The sequence below is a fragment of the Macaca mulatta genome, chromosome 2 (genome assembly GCF_049350105.2).
Source record: "Macaca mulatta isolate MMU2019108-1 chromosome 2, T2T-MMU8v2.0, whole genome shotgun sequence".
Lineage (NCBI taxonomy): Eukaryota > Metazoa > Chordata > Mammalia > Primates > Cercopithecidae > Macaca > Macaca mulatta.
In genome coordinates this window covers 30,137,056-30,157,500 of record NC_133407.1, presented here as the reverse complement: position 1 = coordinate 30,157,500, position 20,445 = coordinate 30,137,056, and the positions used below count along the sequence as shown (strand labels likewise).

Here is a 20,445-nt window from a genome sequence, read left to right as displayed (position 1 = left end):
GCATTTTCATAGCTCATTCATTTCACAGGGTCTTTATTTTCATTTCTCATGCGAAGAGAAAAGGAAGATAAAGTTAAAATAAAACCTACCTTCATTATTAAAAACATAAAAGACAACTACTGAGACTTTTAAGAAAAAGCACTTTTGTCTTCTAACTTGGTAGATTGTTAAAGGATTGTATCAGTGTAGTAGTTGTGTGGTAAGTTTAACTGAATGACACTCAGTTTTAAGATTAATTCCTGATAGAGTGAAACCTTGTTGATTTGCTGTTTCCCCTACGTTCAGTAGTGCCCACCCGAACCTGTCCTGAAGAACTCTTCAACTGACAAAGCTGAATATAGAAGAGCTTCCAAAAAGAGAAAACGTTAGAGAATATTCTTAGTTTACACTTTTCAGCTTACACTAACATTTTAGGGCAAAAGGTGCTCTCATATTAAAGCAGGTTCTATGAATATATAGTTGGCATAGCCATGCTTCAGAACATATATGCTGGATTGCTGCAAAGGGACCACTCTTGCAATGACCTTCTTTGTGCTTCCTCACATGATGAACCTCCTTAAAGCTGGCTCAATATTCACAAATTAATTCTCTTCAAATCTGGTCTAAAAATTTTCTTATGACATCTTCTAAAGATGGAGAAATGAGGCTTAATGAGTTATGTCTATATTTGTAACAGTTAAGCTTATTAAGTGGGTCGAAGAGAAAATAAATTTGACTTTCAGTTAATTCTAAATTTATGGGAAAAAGGTGAAAATTTTAAATTATTTCAAAGAAGCAACACGATCTTCTGTTCATTTTTTAAAAAGTAGATAATACCAACAAGTATCTAGGGGATAAATCACCCCTTGATACGACTTTTTAGCCAAAAATATGATAGGTAAGCAACTGTTCTATTTAAGAATTCTGGACCTCGTTGATCAAATCCTAGATATACTAAAACATACATACTTATTTTTAGAAGGCAGAAATCTTAAAAGAACGCATATTCAGATCCACAAACTCAATTAGCTCTTAAAAAATCATATACAATCACGTACCTTCAAACTATTAGATTATGTCAATATTTAAAGTCATTAATTTTAATAGTCCTGTTTGGCATTCAACTAGAAATACGAAAATACGTCAACGTTTTAGAAAACGGAATCCAATATGAATTCCCAACATTAAGATGTAAGAGATTTTTTTAAATGGCTACTAATATAGAACACCTTAAATAGGAGACTGATGAATTCCATATCCTTCTTACTCAAGAATGGAGCACAGGGACCTCCAAAGATCTGTGTTAAACTTAACACCGGCAGACTGCTGAGATGCAGGGACCACACTCTGGACTGTCTTACGTGTCTTCTTGTTTTCCCCACAAATACTTCTCTTGCCTCCTCCTCTTCCAGGCAAGTAGGTCCAGGGAAACAGAAGCTGTATCCACCTCAGGGTGTCCACTACACATTTAGATGGAGAACATGCAAAGGGGCAGTTCTCTCCTTAGCAAGTGAATGAAGAAGGCTTCGTTTGCCCAAGAGAAGGGGCTCTTAGGCCACAATGTGAAGATCCCACAGACTGCTACAAAAGGATGTAGCACTAGGAATAACAGAAACCATGATTCTCACATCTGCAGGGCCTGCTGTATGCCTTAAATAGGAAGCCACACAGGTGAACCCCTGTCGCAGCAAAGTCTGTTACATGAACATTCCAAAAGAATGAATCAGCACAGAGTTAAAAACTGAAGCGTAATTTAATTCTAACAGAATAAAAGATGCCTTTACTAGCATGCCACCATACAGAATGCAATGTCAATGGTTCCATGATTTTATTCTTGGATTTTGTCACTATAGCTCTATTTTCAGCAACGAAAATTACATTTTTAGCCCTATTTCTAGCCCCAGTGATTTGTTTTATATATATATATATATATATATATATATACACATACATACATACATATATATATGTGTGTGTGTATATATATATATATATATATATATTTTTTTTTTTTTGAGACAGAGTCTCGCTCTGTGCCCCAGGCTGGAGTGCAGTGGCGCAATCTCGGTTCACTGCAAGCTCCGCCTCCCGGGTTCATGCCATTCTCCTGCCTCAGCCTCCTGAGTAGCTGGGACTACAGGCGCCCGCCACCACACCCGGCTAATTTTTTGTATTTTTAATAGAGACGGGGTTTCACCGTGGTCTCGATCTCCTGACCTTGTGATCCGCCCGCCTCGGCCTCCCAAAGTGCTGGGATTACAGGCGTGAGCCACCGCACCCAGCCTGTTATATATTTCTTACTTGCATTTAAGACATCCACTACTGTGTGAGAATTTCCAAACCAAAAGGTCAGAATGATGTTTTCTTCACCTATAAACCTAAGGAAAATGGAGGTATTCTTTTTCTCTCTTTCTTCCTTGTTTTCCCCTCTCCCTCATCCTAGGGGCCATGAATCTCAATGACAAACAAAAGCGACTGAAAAGTAGATGAAAGAAAAGGCTTTAAATTATTTGGTCTCTTCTACTAGCCATGTTATTTTTGCAGAGTCAGAAATGCTTTTTTTTTTTAGTATTAAAAACATACCTATTCATCAGCCAAAGCTGTAGCAGCCAGAAAGTACTACAACTCACAGACTGCAAAATATTATATCAAAAGTATATTAGTCAAATAGAATTTTCATCGGCTAGTTGCTTTACCCAAAACAAATACATTGTTCAATAAAACACTAAAGGAAATTATTTTCTAAGCACAAGTGATGACGCAGTGTGGTTCTGTGAAAGCCCTTTACTGTCTTACTGCGCTATGTATCTGCAAGCTCCACCTATGCAAACATGAAAATCAATGTAACAATTCAGTGTACAAGGCAAGGCCTACGGTGCTGCTAATGTCCCCTTGCTGGACACACACCTTAAGTCTCAGAGCTCTGAAGGGGTTTGCTGTGGAATAAAATTAGATTCCAACATCTGCCACCATTAAGGAAAAAATTCCATTTCCATCTCCCATATGAAAACACTATAACCAATGAACAGTAACTGAACCTTGATACTGTGATGGTTATTACCCAAATCAACTATTTTTTTTTAAACAGTAAAATTAGCAAATTCTGCTCTCATAATTATTTGAATGTTATCAGACTAAATGTTTGATAAAATTCCAATATGATTCACTTGGAAAAACTGCTGCTTATTTGAATACCCAGAATATAAAGTGTATTCATTTGTAGCTATTCACATTATGTTTAAAGCATATCATCTTTTTAAAGTTTGCATTAGCCTGCTTTCCTAACCAAGCACAAAAAGTAGCCTACCTTCAGTTTTTACTTGCATATTTTATTCAGACATTTCTATTAGAGTTAAAAACAATTCCATATCTATTATTCATTGAAGAGAAGAGACAATACATGTGAAATGGCGGAATCCACATGAGTTGGTTTCTTTTACAGAAAATACTCTGTGCATTAGTCACTACAGAGCACGCTTTACCTTTTAAAATTGAAGGTATTTATGATACACAAATACATGATAAATAAATCTCTTATCCATGTGGAGGACTGAACCTCTTGCTTAGCACATTATGAAACATTACCATTTGGGTACAGTGCTATATAATTTAAAAGCTCTAGCATGTGCCTTCTATGTTAAAATAATCCTGGGCTAAAAAGTTAAAATTTCCCAATATTATAGCACCTATGACACAATCTGGATCAGAGCTGGCCTCCTTTGACTCCTCCACCCTGTACACCCACCTCCATAAAGTATGATAGAGCCTGGATTCTGAAGGCTCTGTGTAAGAACCTTGTGTGGTAAGAACCTTGTGTTCCACGAACATGTCAATGAAGAAAGGAAAGCCCTCACTGTCTGCACTATCAATAAGACCACTGTCCCTAATCCCTCTTCCCCAGATCAGGGTAGTACTTCAGTGATGATGATGCTGCCTTGAACCCTAAAGACAGTCTAAAATAGGAGAAATGAAGAGAATTTGGAGTTGGCTGTACATTTATTAGTTAAGAAACTCTCGTGTGAAATTAAGAAAATAATAGCTCACAGGGTTACTAAATTAATGCAGATAATCTATAATGTATGATAGGGTCTAGCACAAAGAACATGATGATTAAGTCAACCCAGACAACCAGGGCAAGACACAGAAGCAGAGGTAGATGGGCTGAGACAGAAGAGACTCTGGTTCTTCCGGCTTCACACACATTTTGTCTTGGGGAACTGCTGCCTCATTTTGGCAAGCCCTAGCACACATCTGAGGTCTAAATATCTATTTTAGAAGTGCAACATTTTGACCATTAAAAATGTCAGTCTGATTTGAAGTTTTTGTTGTTGTTGTTGTTAGTTTTTCTGTTTCCTTCACAAAACATCATAGCATGAGAACAGAACCTAAGCAAACGGCCACTTTTCCTTATTAAATCAGGTTTGTTAGTGATATACACAGGTTTAGGACTAATTTTTTAAGCAATCATCAATCTTTCAACATATTTTCATAAACAGGGTAGTGCTAACATTAAACTGAACAACTAAGACAAGACTACAAAAATGCTGTACTAGGACGTTAGAGTAAATCAGAAGTTGAGAATAACTATCCAAGGGAATAAAGTTAATAGTTTGCTTGATTCCCATAGCCCACAATTGGCCCCTTTGATTTTCTCTCAAACAGTAATGAGTCATCAGCTAAAAGCTTTGGGGGTTTTGGGAAACACACCATCACAGAAGATGCTTGGAATCTGCTTATTTACAGTGCTGACACAGAGACCCATAAGGAGTTGTGTAGGACCGGGTACAAAGAGCAGGGTTGTTTAAAACGGCTTAGAACATCACCTGCATGACATTATTAGCCAATTGCTGCTACTGTCCAAATAGCTCCAAAATCAGTACCCAGCCCAGGTTGGGGAGAACCTGGGGTATCATTTAAAAGGATGAAGTCAAAGATAGCAAAGGAACTATGAATCAAAAGGAATCAGAAAGGAAAATGATGGCAGGGGGTGGGGGTAGACTGAATTAAATGACAGGTGACAGACAACTAAATATGGTTATTAAGAAGTTATAATATTAATTTTTGTTTTAAAGCTAACCTTTACTATAATGATACATGTCCAGTTTCTCCATTTTGGAGATTTAGGGAAAGTGGCTTTTGTAGAAATGCAGTCTGATTATTACTGATGATTGGACAGGTCAGAAAAAAAAATGTAGAATCAGAAAGAAAGGCAAGATAATATATATTTAAATATGAGATCCTCATCATAATTAGGCTAAAGAGCCAAAACAAGAATGTGTGGGGTGAGCAAGTAGGTGGGGGGGTAAAGTGAGACCAGGACATTTCTCTTTAACGCATAGTCTTGGCATGTAAATGAAGACATCGGAAGAAGCACACAGGTTTAAAGCGGCTCTAACATTCTATCATAATTAGAAACATTTCAAGAGCCCTGTAATTTCCAATCAAAATTACAGTAATTTCCGATATACAAGCCATGATTCATGACAGAATTTTACATTCCATGAGAGATTACGGTGGCCTGATGTATGACACGCTGAGTACAGCACTAACATAAACAATTCAGTTTAATGTTTAAACAGCACTTGATGTTTAGAATCTCACAATAAAAGAAACATATTATTGTAGAAATTATCACTTTGACAGTGATTGAAGGGTAGGCAGGCATGTGGCCTATAAAGCTATAATTTTTACAGTCCACAGCCTGAGTTTAATCATTTTTATATAACATTTCCAAGATATCCCTTAAGTATTTCATCAAGCCTATAACTTAAACAAGAACAACATTCTTCTAAAGCAAAACTCCTGTCAAGTAACACTATAAATGTCAATAGGGTAAAACTTTAGGAAAATCTGAAAAGATTATTATGTTACAAATATATCGTATTATAAATACTCCCACAATCGTGTATTTTATCAGAAGTTAACAACAGCCAGGCTTTTTTAGGATTCATTAATGATAATGAAAATACACTTGTGTAAAATTTCAAGTTGTTAAAATCTTACCTGGAGTCCCTATTTGCCTCTAAATCTCACCTTGACAGTGTTATCAAATCCTTTTTCAAAGGGGAAAAGAGTTTAGTGTTCTTCTGGTCCTTTAAAAAGTATTCTTGGCTTTGGAGAAGGGTTTATAGATAACTAAATTTGTTCATGTAGATGATTCCACTTTTGATGAATATGAATTATTAATATATGACAATTATCCTGATAAAAGACTATACAATCTATCCTTTTTTATTTAGTTTGGTAGAAATTTACAACTTTTCCAATTCAAGTCTATTCAGCTGTAATTCAGAGTTGGAGAACTTGTAATCAATCTGTGCGTCTTGTATATTCCACAGAAAAATTAAAATCATTAATATGCAAAGAGGTATGTTTGTGTGTGTCAGTTTGTCTTAATAAGTGTATTTAATAGTTGCAGACAGCTGAGTTGAGAGGCAACTATTCTCACCACTAGTCCACCAATGTCACATTAGATGGCTGAATTGGAACAGAGCAAACTGTATAAAGTTTTGTAGCATTTTAGTAGGAAAAAACATCAAGATCATCTAAGCAATAATGAAATAATAGTAATTCAGGTTATTTATTCTATACAATAGACCAGACTGAGAAACTGACTATCCATTATGATATCCTTCTGAAAATACCTATTAACTGACTTGGGGATTTACCGTAAAATCCTTGGTCTGGGGAGTGGCTACTGGAAAAAAAAAATACCAAGTGCCTATAACCTGAATTTGAATATTGTTTCATTTTAGAGCTCTGGAAATAATCCTAGACATAAAGGCCTCTCCGTGATGCAAGTTCATATTGAAAATAGACACTCCTTTTAATGAAAATTCCACAGGCAACACAGATAAACGTTCTCAATGCCTAACAGAGGCTCTTACCTGGCTTTTGGTTGCTGCAACCTTTGCAAACAGTGCTTGAGACACTTTAGCGCGCTTCATTTCCTGCTGAATCTCATCATAAATGGAAGCATTAATGTTCATGGTATTGTTCTCTGGTTTCCCATTCCTCTCAGTGGCAATAGTAGCTGTTTTCACCTACAAAACATTTTGAACATGGCTGTCATTTTTCATTGGCTAAATTGTTTTGAAGCTTCTCAGGCTCAGCATCCAAACTGGACACTGTTGCTCCTTTTATGATCAAGGTGATCAACAGTGCAGTCATTCAACATTAGTTATTGCCCTGAGATCAGATTGCTTAAGTTAAGGAAGTCACACTGTCACAGGTGATTGCATCTGTAATATGACAGCAACTGCCAGCTGACAACCAGGAATTATAATGCCATAAAGTAAGTTTTCTGGAAAACGAAATAGTTTCAAAGACTTGAAAACCCTAAACTAATTGTCTCCCAATTACCTTCCATTGCAATCCTAACAAAGGAAATTCACAATTAAAATCATAATGCACAGTGCTGTATCTTCACTGGGTGCCCGGTGCCTAATAGACAATTGCATCACTAATAGCTATTACATACTATGGCCTTTTTAATTTTAGACTATTTTTATGCATTTTCCTCTTATGTTTCATTTTAAAAATCTTCCATAACAAAGCCATTTGCAGAACTGCATATTTAAATCTTCTATCCATCCATGAAGCAGGTAGAGTGCCTTGCTTAATTATCATAAAGGCTGGTTGCATTTTACACGTGCATGTCCAAGCTGTTCTGTGTAATTATTTCATCTTTTCCGGCACCCCTGTATATAACTATTTCCTTTTGACTTGTGAAACCACACAATAAGATAATGCTTCACAATATTTAATAAAATATTACTGTAAGCATCACAAAATATATAATCAGTGACTTTACTAATATATTCAAAAAGTACAATCTTGAGTGAAAAATCACTATCAATGCCTTTAGTAATAGTGATAAGCAGGTATCTGCAGTAAAATGCCACAAAATTTTAGAAGGTGAAATCAAATCTCAACTTCAAAATGTACTGACACTATTACTCATTTTTAAAACTCCAAATTTATTTTTTATTACACAGTAGTATGAACTAGCCTGGAAAATTTACATAAAAACCATGTAGCTGATTTTTTACTGGGAAACTGATGAAAATATAAATGAAAAATTACTACAGATACAAAACCATGGTTCTTCCAGCAAACTAATCCCTTAAGGACCTCATCTCTTTGGTTACCTAACAGAACCCAGGTTTCTATCCTCTAGAAACTTATCATTCTGGACAATTTCTCACATAAACCATGAAAATAGAAAATGAAGTACCCTGTAGAATAAACAAACGATTTTTTTTTTTTTTTGGCATTAAATGATATACCCTTTGAGTCAAGCTGCAGGACTTTGAGATTTATTTTACTCTGTTCCTAAAATATTCGGTGATTCAATTCTCCGTACTTAAAGCATAAATAGGAGACCTCTTTAAAATGTGCCTGCTGAATCCTAAGTTCTGGCCAATTAGCAAAATAATTCACCTCTTGCTTATCTTGAGAAAGTTGGTAGATGCTTCCACCACGATACCACCTTTCCAAGCATGGAAAAGATAATGCTGGGAAATAGTTGGCCCGCAGGCCTGAAGAGGACACAGCAGGTAAGGCAGGACAGGTGACCAAAGGTGGGGCCTCATCCGCTTCCTCTCTAGAGTTCCCCTTCTAGCTTTGCCACTCTAGTAAGCAAGGGCACTCATAGAGATATATTAATGACTGGAGGCCACTACAACACATACAGGGCTTTGAAGCAATAATCTCCTAAACACCACTTTAAGAGCCAGAAGAGTTAACGCATTATCATAAATTGCCTACAAAGTTGCTTTGGTGAGATTGGAAACTTTGCTCTGGGGTGGTCTTGCTTTGAGGCAGAGGGATAGATTTGATCACCCCATGGGGTCCCTTTTAATACCTATTTTTCTCACTGCTTAAATGAAAGGGAAAAGAAAAGCCATTTCAATCATTTTGAAAATTGAATGTTATGGAAATGGGGGCACCAAGTCCAGTACCCTGAAGAAACATATCCTTGGTAGCAATCTGCTAAGCAATAGTTAAAAGAACAGACTTTGGAAAGTTGGTCTTTCGATCTGTTTTTACAATAATTTTCATTATTTTGTAAAAAGGATGTTTAAGAATTTATCTTTGAGGTGTGTTATAATCATTTGTTTCAACCCTGTGACTTTGTTTCTAAAAACTTCTTTGGTTAATTTTTTTTTTTACTATAAAGCAATTACAATCAAGCACCAATTCTAAATTATTTTAAAAAATCATTTCCTAGTAGCCAACACAATCAAAAGTGAAAAAGAAGTATATAAGAAATGTTTTTTTTTTTTAAATGAATGTGAGGGTAAAACTTTAATGATTACAAAATTAGAAAGTATCTCTGTATTACTCACTTTAAAATATTTAGGAAAGCTCTTCTTTACCATCTAGTTGGCCCAGATAGGCATCTTATAATAGATAAGCTATTAGAATTCTAGAATCACATTTTTTTTCTAAACACAAGCTATTGCTTAAGGGAAACTGACTTGGACAGCTTTTCAGAAATATGAAAGCTGAATTTTTCCCCAGGTAAAAATGGAAACAAAAATCTTTTATACCTCACTCTACTAAGTACTATTTTAGCTCAGTACAAAAAAAATCTTCTTTAATCCTGGTTTAGCTTTTAATATTATATCACACATTAAAATTCATAAAGTAGTTCATTCCAGGCAAAACAAACTACTGTTCAGCTCTTCTCCGCAAATAGCACAGGAGGTAAAATAAATGCAGTTGCTTTCAGAATAGCTTTTATCAAGGTAGGGTGTACTACTCCATTATTAAGGCGGCGCCGGGGAAGTAGTTAAGAATTGGAGCTTCTACTATTTACCCTCCCATGTGGGGATAGGGTGCAGCACTAGGGTCTGCTTTTTATTTCACTAAAATTGTGTGGCAGGACACAAATTTTCCATGAAAACTCTATTTTGCTTCTTCATGGATTGCTAAATGCATCAAATCATACTTTTAGATTACAGAAAATGAACTCTACTTTGGCCTCGATTGATGAACATCCTACTTTGATAGATGAGGAATTGCCTGCAAGCACACTGCTTTTACACAAACAAAATTAAAGTTATATGTAGTTTTTGTTTTGTTTTTTGTTTTTTTGTTTTTGAGACGGAGTCTCGCTCTGTCGCCCAGGCAGGAGTGCAGTGGCCGGATCTCGGCTCACTGCAAGCTCCGCCTCCCGGGTTCACGCCATTCTCCTGCCTCAGCCTCCCGTGTAGCTGGGACTACAGGCGCCCGCCACCTCGCCCGGCTAGTTTTTTGTATTTTTTAGTAGAGACGGGGTTTCTCCGTGTTAGCTAGGATGGTCTTGATCTCCTGACCTCGTGATCCGCCCGTCTCAGCCTCCCAAAGTGCTGGGATTACAGGCTTGAGCCACTGCGCCTGGCCTATATGTAGTTTTAATAATGGTGATAATAAACACTGACATTTACTAGTTGTTTATTATGTGCTGGACGTTGTATTAATGTATGTTAACTTCTTAACTTGCCTAGCAGCCTGGAGGAGGTATTATGATTGTCCCATCTTAAAATTGAGAAAACTCCGTTAAATCAAACATGTTAAACAATTTGTTGGTAGGGCGATGCTGAGATCTAAACTTAACTAGAAACCACAAAGTTATTTAGAGTTCATGACATTACATGCACCTTCTTTACTTGAAAAAATTCTTAATTTTTAGAGCAGGCTGGACTTGCTTTTTGGTGGTCCTTTGATAAATCTAGCTCATTAATGTCTAATTTTTTAATAGCTATTGATTTTAATATTAAAATCCAATCTGAATTTACTTTCAGGGTATAAAAATTATGTTTTCTTATTAATGAAAATAAGAAATATCCTATTTTATGGATGCTTATTAGTGATGGAAAATATTTCCCACTCTCGAACTTTATTAACACTGTCTTTAGCACCATGATTTAACACTTGTAGATATTTGTTTCTTTCCAGGAACAGTATTATTTTCCAAATCGAGACTTTAAAAGTCTCCTAGCTTTTAAAAGATGACAATTAATGGAATGCATTTTCTAACTACATAAGCAATATCTTAAAATGATCTTCAAGGGATTCATAAGAAATAAAACTTTTACCAAGTGTTAAGTTCCTGCCTGTAACTGAACCTGAGATCAAGATGAACCTATGTTTCATTATATCATAGAGGGATTTCTTGTAAAGAGAACAGTGCAACTACCAGATTAATTATATACTCTTCATATTAACTTCATAAATTGTCTAAAGCATTGTTATAAAATAGCACACCTTTAGTAGAAACTAAAGAATTACATAAAGAGATGTAAAAAATGAAGAAAAGAAGACGTGTAATTCATGTAAAAGCTGTAACTCGATAATTATATGCTTTCAAACAGCCTTCATGGAAACAAACTGCTAAATTAATTTAACTCCAAAAGTCACACATAGTAAAATGTACAAACAAAATAAAAAAAAAATACTCCTACGGTAGAAATCATCACTTAAAATTCTGTAAAATATATAATTCTCAGATAATAATGATGAATTATCATTGTTGATAAAATTCCTATAATAAACTCAGGAAAATTTGCAAAGCTTATAGTGAAAAGAAACCTTAAGACCAAGGAACATGGGAGGACTGGGTTCTCCCAGATATTTTCATAAGACCAAAATTTAAAACAGGCCGTTTTCCCCACAATCCCAGAAATGCCATTGCCTCGTTTTCCCAAGTAGATAATTTGTGAAACAAGTTATTTTATTAGGACAATGCTTTCGCACATGCTCCTCTTCCTATTCTAACAATAAAACCTCCCATCCTCTATGACAAACAAAAAGATCTCCAAGTTTCACTTTTCCCTTTCTAAAATAAGTTTGCTTGTATTCTGAGGACGTGGCTTGAAGTAGAGGAAGGAGCAAGAGACTTAGCAGAGGATTTGAAAACTGACTAAACCTTAAACTTGGTTTTCTCATTTTTCTTCTAGCAAAAGGTTGGTATGAAGATTCAATGAACTGATGTATTCACAGTTGCTTTCAGAATGGCTTTTATCAAGTTAGGGTGTGAATCATTATCAGGTGCAAGATATTCTTATTTGTTGAATTAGAGCATGTAAGTTGCAAAAATATGCTTGCAGAAACCAGGTCTGGCCCAGAGCCTATAGCCCAGGCAGAGGATGAAGCACAGGGCATAACTGCCCCTCCTGGAGCACAAGGGATACCTCTGCAGGGAGGCATCTCACCTGGACCAGGCCACCAAGGAGCTTGGTGTTTCCTGAGGCTAGATGTCCCCAGGTGGGGCCTGACTAGCCAGGGAAGTCCTTTCTTGAAGATGACTTAGAATTCAAGTCCCTCAATAGTTTAGGTCCTTCTTATGGTATGCCCCAAGGGCACTCCAAAATCATCTTCTGTATGTTTTACACTCTGTAAGGAGCTGGAAGAGAATCCAGTTTCCCAGGCCTTAATGGGGGCTGGGTCTTCTGTGAACCACTGAGGGCCTCTGCTTTTAACATGTGGCTCTTTAGAAAGAAATCAGGTTTCAGGTGCAGCCCAAACCCAAGATTTGTCTCAAAATATGTTTCAAATCTCTTCATTTTGGGGGAAATGGAATGTATACTGATTTCATATGGACTCCTCTTTGGCAAAATGTAAAATTTAAAAAGACAAAATTTTGCTGTCTGTTTATCTGTGGTTTTCTCCATTTTATCCTTTATTTTAAATCATTTTAAATATGCATACTGGTTCCAGTTTAGGCATTATTTCATTATGTCGACTGCTGCTACAAGACAGTACTAATTCAAGTGCTCTATAACGTGTTTTTCCAAATCTAAAGTACTAATTTTGCATTGATAATACCTTTAATACCTTAAGAATTTCTTAAAATTTAATTCCCTGAATCATGGTTAAACAGAAGAATGTGAACAAACTGGTAGTGATCTCCATTATAATAATATTAATAATTTAAAGATTTATATTGTAGCAACAAAATAAAATTACACACACCCATACACATGTCAGTTAATCATTTTGGAGTTTGGTTATAGATAGTAATACTGCATTAATAGAAATGTTTTATTTTAAAGAGTTTCACTAAGCATCTACAGTATGTATATACTGTATATTTTCATCACTGGCTGAATACCCTAACTATGGGCTTGGTCTCAACTCCTCTTTAGAACAAACAAATACAGCTAAGGGTGGCTCAACCAGTTAACCAATAATTCAGGCAAAAATAAATTAAACATATATTCTATCCCAACTTATCAGCAGATAAAGCCTTCAAGCATACATATGGGAAAGTTATCCCATAGTAATTTAACAGCATATGAAAAGAAATATCACTTAATAAGAAATTGGTATAACTTTAGCTCAAGAAAAAACTTGAGTAAGGATACCAAAATCACATTTAGAAAGTAAGTAAAATCATAGAGTCCTAGAAAAATGAGGAAACAAAAGCTGTATTAAGGAACCACAAAATCAAGTATCTGGCTAGATTTTTTTTTTTAAAGCAGTTCAATATTGAAGTTCATATTGGTCTTAAGTAAGCCATTCTTTTATTAGTATTGCAGATTAAGTAACAAGTAAAGTAATTCTCTGCTCAGAGTCCTGCCAGTGATGACTTTAGGAGCAAAGTTAACTAATAGAAGTGTGTGTATTAACACTAAACACTACAGAAAAAGTACCAAACCAAATTATTTCATTTCGTACATTTTTTCTCTTTAGTCATTCCTAGAAGTCACAGTTTATCTTTTCTCTTTAACCATTCTTAGAAGTCATACTTTTTATATGTAACGAGTTCCTCATTCTTTATCTTAGGAAATATTTTATAGAAGCATTTAGAGATCAAATTCAGTAACTTTGTGTGCATGGGCAGGTGGGTATGTACATATGTATATAGATGCCATGCTTTTCTCCTAAAGAAGCATGGCTTTTTTATTCACAATTATAGCAATGATTTCCTTATAGTCTGTTCCTATAGACATCAAGACCAGATTGATTTTCATTAAATAAAATAGCGAAAATGGATTTTGTGACATTTCTAAAAAAAATTGTTTCAGAACCTTATGATAAGCAGTTTATTATTTAGCCACTCAACAAGTGGCTAAATATTTATTTCTTACTTATGGAGTATCTGTAGTACTTTCAGTCTTTAGTGCTGAATGAGCTTTTTCTAGATTTCTATACATGAAAATGTATGACTACTTTCTACTATTGATGAGAATAAAGTAACATCAAGATACAATTTCACTATGACATTGTCATACGAATATTTTGACTTATTCTTCCATGTTCAATTTTTATCCAATTTTAGCTGACCTTATTTTTAAGAGCTGTAAATGTCACAAGTTAAACATGTAAGAAAATACATTTGCAGCCAGGCATGGTGGCTCACGCCTGTAATCCCAGCACTTTGGGAGGCCAAGGCAGGTGGATCATGAGGTCAGGAGATTGAGACCATCCTGGCTAACATAGTGAAACCCTGTCTCTACTAAAAATACAAAAAAATTAGCTGGGTGTGGTGGTAGGTGCCTGCGGTCTCAGCTACTTGGGAGGCTGAGGCAGGAGAATGGCGTGAACCCGGGAGGCAGAGCTTGCAGTGAGTGAAGATCACGCCACTGCACTCCAGCCTGGATAACAGAGTGAGACCCCGTCTCAAAAAAAAAAAAAAAGAAAAGAAAAAAAAATTGCTTGTGATTTTTGAGTCTAATACACTAACTAGCAAATTTTTATCTAAGGATTTGTAATGCAAATTGATTTACTGAATTATAACAGTTATGAGGTTACTTTTTAAACTTAGTTTAAAAAATACAGATTCACATACCCAAAGTTACCTGGAAGGCAACTTTCTTTCCTAAAACTCCAAAAATTTAAAGAAAGAGAAAACTTGCCCATATTTTAGAATATGGATAGAATTCCTTATCAGCCCCATTTAAAGCTGCCTTCAAGGATTTTATTAAACTTAATTATGAAAGATTACAAATGAGATGGTGTGTAATTGGTACCAGCTGCAGTTCGTATTGGAAAGTATAAATACAAATGAAATTATTTATTTTTATTTACTATTCAAATGGCGATTCTAAAACTAGTTGGGAAAAAACTGACTTTATTCTTTTTCTATTGAGTTTAAAATACTTCTTTACTTAATAACAACAGTAGAGACAAATATCCCATTTAAAGACTACTTTCACCCCCAAATAACCCCAAGAATGAAGGAACACAAAGCAATTTTCTTCCTTCTATCTAATTAGCAGCTTATTGTTTTTATATGAGAATTAATGATTTGGGACCAAATTCTCCTCAAGCAACTATAGGAATTTAAAAACATCTATATCTATCTATCTATCTATCTATCTATCTATCTATCTATCTATCTATCTATCATCTATCTATCGAATTTCTTATTGAGATTCTTCCTCAAGCATTAAAAAAAAGTGCTAAACAAAGAAGGGCAAGGAGGCAAAGGAGACTGCACCTGGGGAGGGCGGCTGGGTGGTGTGCTTATCAGGGGGGCGGGACCCATGGCTGAGGCAGCATTCAAGCTCCTTTCCCTTTCGTCCTGGTATATTCGGTCTCTTTCAGCTTCCGGTAACTGCAAGAAATTCTGCATAGCCCGAAGGTTTACCAGCAAAGACTGGGATGCAGTCTTGGGGTCCTCTTCCTTTCGGAGGATTTCTGAAAGCAAGCCCTGCAAGAAATGAAAGGCACAGGGTGAGCCTGCTCCCGTGCTCTGCTTAGCCAGCAGTGATCCTTCCCTTTTCTTCTCCACTCTGTTTAGAAAATGAACAGTCAGAGGCATTAATTCTGCATAGGAATATATTAGTTACAATTGAAGTGGTAGAGAAGAGAGCCTCAATTGTACTCTTAATTTTATTAAGCATCTGCTTTACATATAACATAAACTGAAACTGCCTAATTGGTCTCCTGCCTTTGAGTAGCTTAACTTGCCATGAAATCTTTCACAGAGAGACGATCCAGGGAAGTTAAGAATAAATGAAATCCTCATAATGCAACAGCATTGAACTGTATAGTTCTCAAGCTGCCTAGACAAAGGCAGTGTAATGCCCACAGCCCAATATGTAAAGATACAAAGCCATTCCTAGAGAAGTAGATCTTTCAAAGAAAATACCAGAAAATGAATTTTAACATATTAGAACAAAGGTTATTACTAAAGCATCACCTAAGGTTTATACTGTATTTTCACAGGCAATGTTTAAAATTATTCCTTAAACTCCAACTTATCAAAGTACATGACACTAGATGACCCTTTCAATTTACCATTTACAGAGAACCTCACTGACTATCACAAATGATTCTAAATACTATCCTGCTGTATTATACCACTGGGTAACAGGTTTATATTTTGAACTTTAAAAACCAGAGATAAGAATTGAAATATATTAACCACTTTTCAACATTGTGAAAATCCATCATAGCATGCCAAGGAAGAGAGTATCAAATTCTGTAATTATCAAATTTCTTGGGGAATAAAAATTGTTATTAGTGATAGAAGAAATTTATAAACCATTAGAAAACTCTTAAGGTGTCTTTACGCCCTAAATAACAGAACATCAATTTTCAACTAATTTTTTTAACTTTTGGAAGAACTCTTCCAAAAATGGGTGGTTCTCCCCATTGCGTTTATGGGACAATATGAAACAAAAGTATTGGAAAAATTTTTTGTTCATTTCATAAGGGCTAAGCAGCCCTTCTTTCTTTAACTTGTACATGAAATAATGCTTGGAATAGTAAGACATATTTGGTTTCTTCACTTAGCAGAATATCAGCTTCAGAATAAAATTTTGTCAAGATTTCTATAGAAGTTGCAAATCTGCTTTCCAAGATTATGCAGAAATGGTTAAAGGTATATTGGGGAAAGAAGGTAACGTGTCATGTCAAAACAATGAAACCCCAAGGTTAAAACATTTGTTTTTTTCATGGTTTATTAGAAGTACAAACCTGGTTTTGTTCCCAGATTTAGAGATAATGTACCATACTGCCTAAATGTAACAGTTGGGTGCAGACAATACAAAAGTACTGATACTTCTTAAAATGATTTATAAGCTGGTATTTAAGAAGAACTTTAAATAGGTGCAGAGTGCTTCAGAGTCCACTTTAAAGTTGTCTCTCACTTAGTCTCTTACAGCTAAAGCCTGGAAATTGGACCTGAACTTTCGGTTTTACCCTAAGAAATGTGACTGAAGAATGAAGGGCACATGTCCTTTTACTTAGGATACTAATGAGTAATGCTGTAACTGTGTCTACACAAGAGCAAAACATCTAGTCAATTTAACTAAAATTCAGTCAAATAGGCAGTCAATCATCCAGCTATTTAATTTGCATAAGGCCAACTAATTAGTTTGACTATATTTCTGTTGTCTCTTATTGAAAGTAAAACATTCAGGTCTCAAAAAAAAAAAAGTTTGAAAATAGGTGTAATGAAATAACCCTTGCTCTTTACTCCTCTCCACCAAATGTTATGTCTTAACAAATGTACTTGACAAAGCAATATATTCTCAACTACACAGATATGGATACATGCAAACATCAGTATAAACACAATATGCTACAAATTCCTTGAGCATAATAATCTAATATTCACTTTCATCATCCCAGCACAATGCCTCTCATGTAAACGTTTGATAAATATCTACTAACTGGACTGATCATGTGTATAAAGACCACAATGGAGAAAACAATCACAAATAGGTGATAGAAACTTAAGAATAAGATGTGTTACCTATAAGTAAATTCTAGTGGTAGTTATTGGCACTCATGTTGGGCCTACAGTGAAAAGTTCTGTGGCATTTTGTGGGATGTTTTTCCCACAAACATAAAATTGTGTAATAATTTTAAAAATTAGGGCAAAAAGATAGTTATAAATATTTAGGATGTTATTTGGGAAGCTTGAAATTAGATACATAAATATCCCAAAAAACAAGTACTATATCACGTATTTCTATCAAAAATATTTCCTGAGGCAGCAGAAATCTATAGTGAGAAAGTCAAATACAGGAAAACATATAAAATAATATTCTTTCTCAAGTCTTGCTAATGTAAGGCTAAGTCATTTCCACATGGTTGAGACTGGAAGATGGTATGTCACCTGGGAGAAAATTTTAAAAGATCTCTACCTATATTTTGATGTTGGTGTGACTTCCTATTTGAGCATACACATGTTTTTAGGGGCAAAACATTTTACTTCCACTTAATTATTCTACTGGAACAAAGTTTTTTGTTTGTCTGAAATATGATGATGGTGTAAAGTGATGTTTCAAGCCCTGAAACACTCAAGGAGCTTTAAAGCAGCCAGTGTAGACAGTCTCAGGTGTTTCAGAAACCTTCGGGGTTTTTTTGGTTTTTTTTTTTTTTTTTTTTGGCCCAGAGCTTTCAATGAGGGGAGTGCCCCCTGGTGGAAATGCTTGAAAATATTGTCAGAAAACATTTTGATTAGTGATAATTACTTAAAAAAAAAAAGTCACTTTAGAATAATTTTGGATGCAAAATGACTGTTATCAGATCCCAGATATGGGAATGCATGCTTTGGTCCTGTTCTGGTTGTTGTTACTTGAATAGCTGCATTCATATTTATATGCTGAACCAGTTCCCACTTCCTATAATTGAAGATATAGTATAGACTTGCCAAGGTCATTTGTATTAATGCCCCACATAGTGGACGGTAAGAGCAACCTTTTACCAAAAATTTTTCATGCTAAAAAATAGTATGCCAAGGCCATCATGTACCTTACTTATTATGTCACAGAATATGCTGAAACATCAGAACTAAAATATGTCATCAGTATCAAGAATCATTGGTGCTCAATAAATTTGTTGAAGTAAATTAAACAAAATCATTAGTCATTCTTATGTCTGAAAAGAACCTGAGAACTTGTATGTTATGTAGGACGTTACCAGTACCTCATAAATATTAATTTTATTGAAAATCAGAAGCTGCCTTTCATTGGGACTTCACATCTTACCAATAATTAGATGTGAGCTGTATCTATGAAAACATAAAATTATTTTGCATTGTCATTACATAGTGGTTAAGTCAGAGTTCTAATTTTTTCAACTAAAGAATGAATTTACTGCTGAATTCCTAAACCTGTTTTTACATTCCAAAAACAGTTTACAAGTTATTACAAGTAAAATTCATTAGTAGTTGTAAAATAAAGAAAAAACCTCCAATAAATATTATCAGTATTTCCAAAAGCTAATTATGAATTCTTTAAAACAGCAGATAAGCGAAAGAGACTGCCAATCTGAACAAAAGGCCTGTCTGGCCTCCCGTTTGTCTCCTCTTTGAACATAATCACTGATTCAAATAGATTTTATCAGCTTCATGGAACTTCAAAGCCCTCAGAAAGAAAATATGATTTGATGAAACCTCCCTCCTAAAAAGAAAATACATAGAATATTCTTCAAGGCTACCTGCCTCTATTGTTTGGTGAATTTTTAATCACATGTACAGGTAAAAGACTATTTTCAAACTCCACCTACTACCATGGACTCATGCCAAGTAAGTTTTAGTAGATACATTTATCTCTGTCGTTTGGCAAACCAGAGAACTGTCATATTTGGGTAATAGCACCTTTTTACCTTTTATTCAATAGTGATATGGATAGTGGACTTTTCTTAAATTACACTGTGAAGAATTATAGAAACAGTAGCAATTTCTGTTATACTAAAGCAGGCAAATTTCTCTCCACCACATAATTTACAGAACTCAAATTTAATAAAACATTACATGATGGTCCATTACTGTTATCAGTTTTGAATAATCCATCTTCATTCTTTATTTTACTGGAAAATAAAGTGTGCCAAAGACAAGAGGAGGGGGAAGAAAAAGGGGAAAAAAGCCACAGAGTGGGATCAGAGTTAAACTCTGGATTTTATTCTTTTAAAAAATCAAAGGATATTAAAGAAGGTATTCGCATGTGTCAGAACCATTAAATAGCAATAAGATAGAGAAGTGAATTGAAAAGTATAAATCTAGATGCTTTGGCAATTACTTTTAGCCATAGGTTTCCATTAAAAAGACATCAAAATAGACATAACTGAATGAATGACATATGCGAAAAGCTGGTATCTTCAACAGCAATTAAAGAACATATGCCCATCAATTCAGAAGGGGAAAAATTCCTTAAAACAAGTAGTTATATAAGTTTACCATAAATTTTCAGAAAAGGTAGGCTTAAAAAAATAGCCATGTGTGAAAGTCTTGAGAGGGTAATGTGTTAATATAGGGAACCCTATTAAGATGATGGGAAAATTCTCAAGAGTTAAAACATAAGACCCAGGATTTTAAAGTTATACAGAGCTGTCAATGACTAAAATAATCCTCAATTCATAAAAGTGTTATCTATCATATTAAGGTCTTAATGTTGTTTTTAAGGGACAGTGTTTTTATCTGACCCTATCATATAACTTTGTATTTGTATGTACATATTTTACATTAATTTTTTAAAAGTCAGAGTTGGAATTGCACATTGTACTAGGTGCACACAAATG

General features: G+C 35.0%; 1 protein-coding gene across 11 annotated transcripts in view; it reads right to left on the bottom strand.

The window, feature by feature from the left end:
- The window catches only part of SATB1 (SATB homeobox 1), a 97,571-nt gene that overhangs the window by 23,658 nt on the left and 53,468 nt on the right, over nucleotides 1-20,445 (bottom strand). For all 11 annotated transcript variants that reach the window (XM_028843128.2, XM_077990165.1, XM_077990166.1 and 8 more), the window contains 2 exon segments: nucleotides 15,410-15,622; nucleotides 6,867-7,022 (listed from right to left, as the gene is read on the bottom strand). In XM_028843128.2, coding sequence (XP_028698961.1) covers nucleotides 6,867-7,022; nucleotides 15,410-15,622 — 369 coding nt within the window.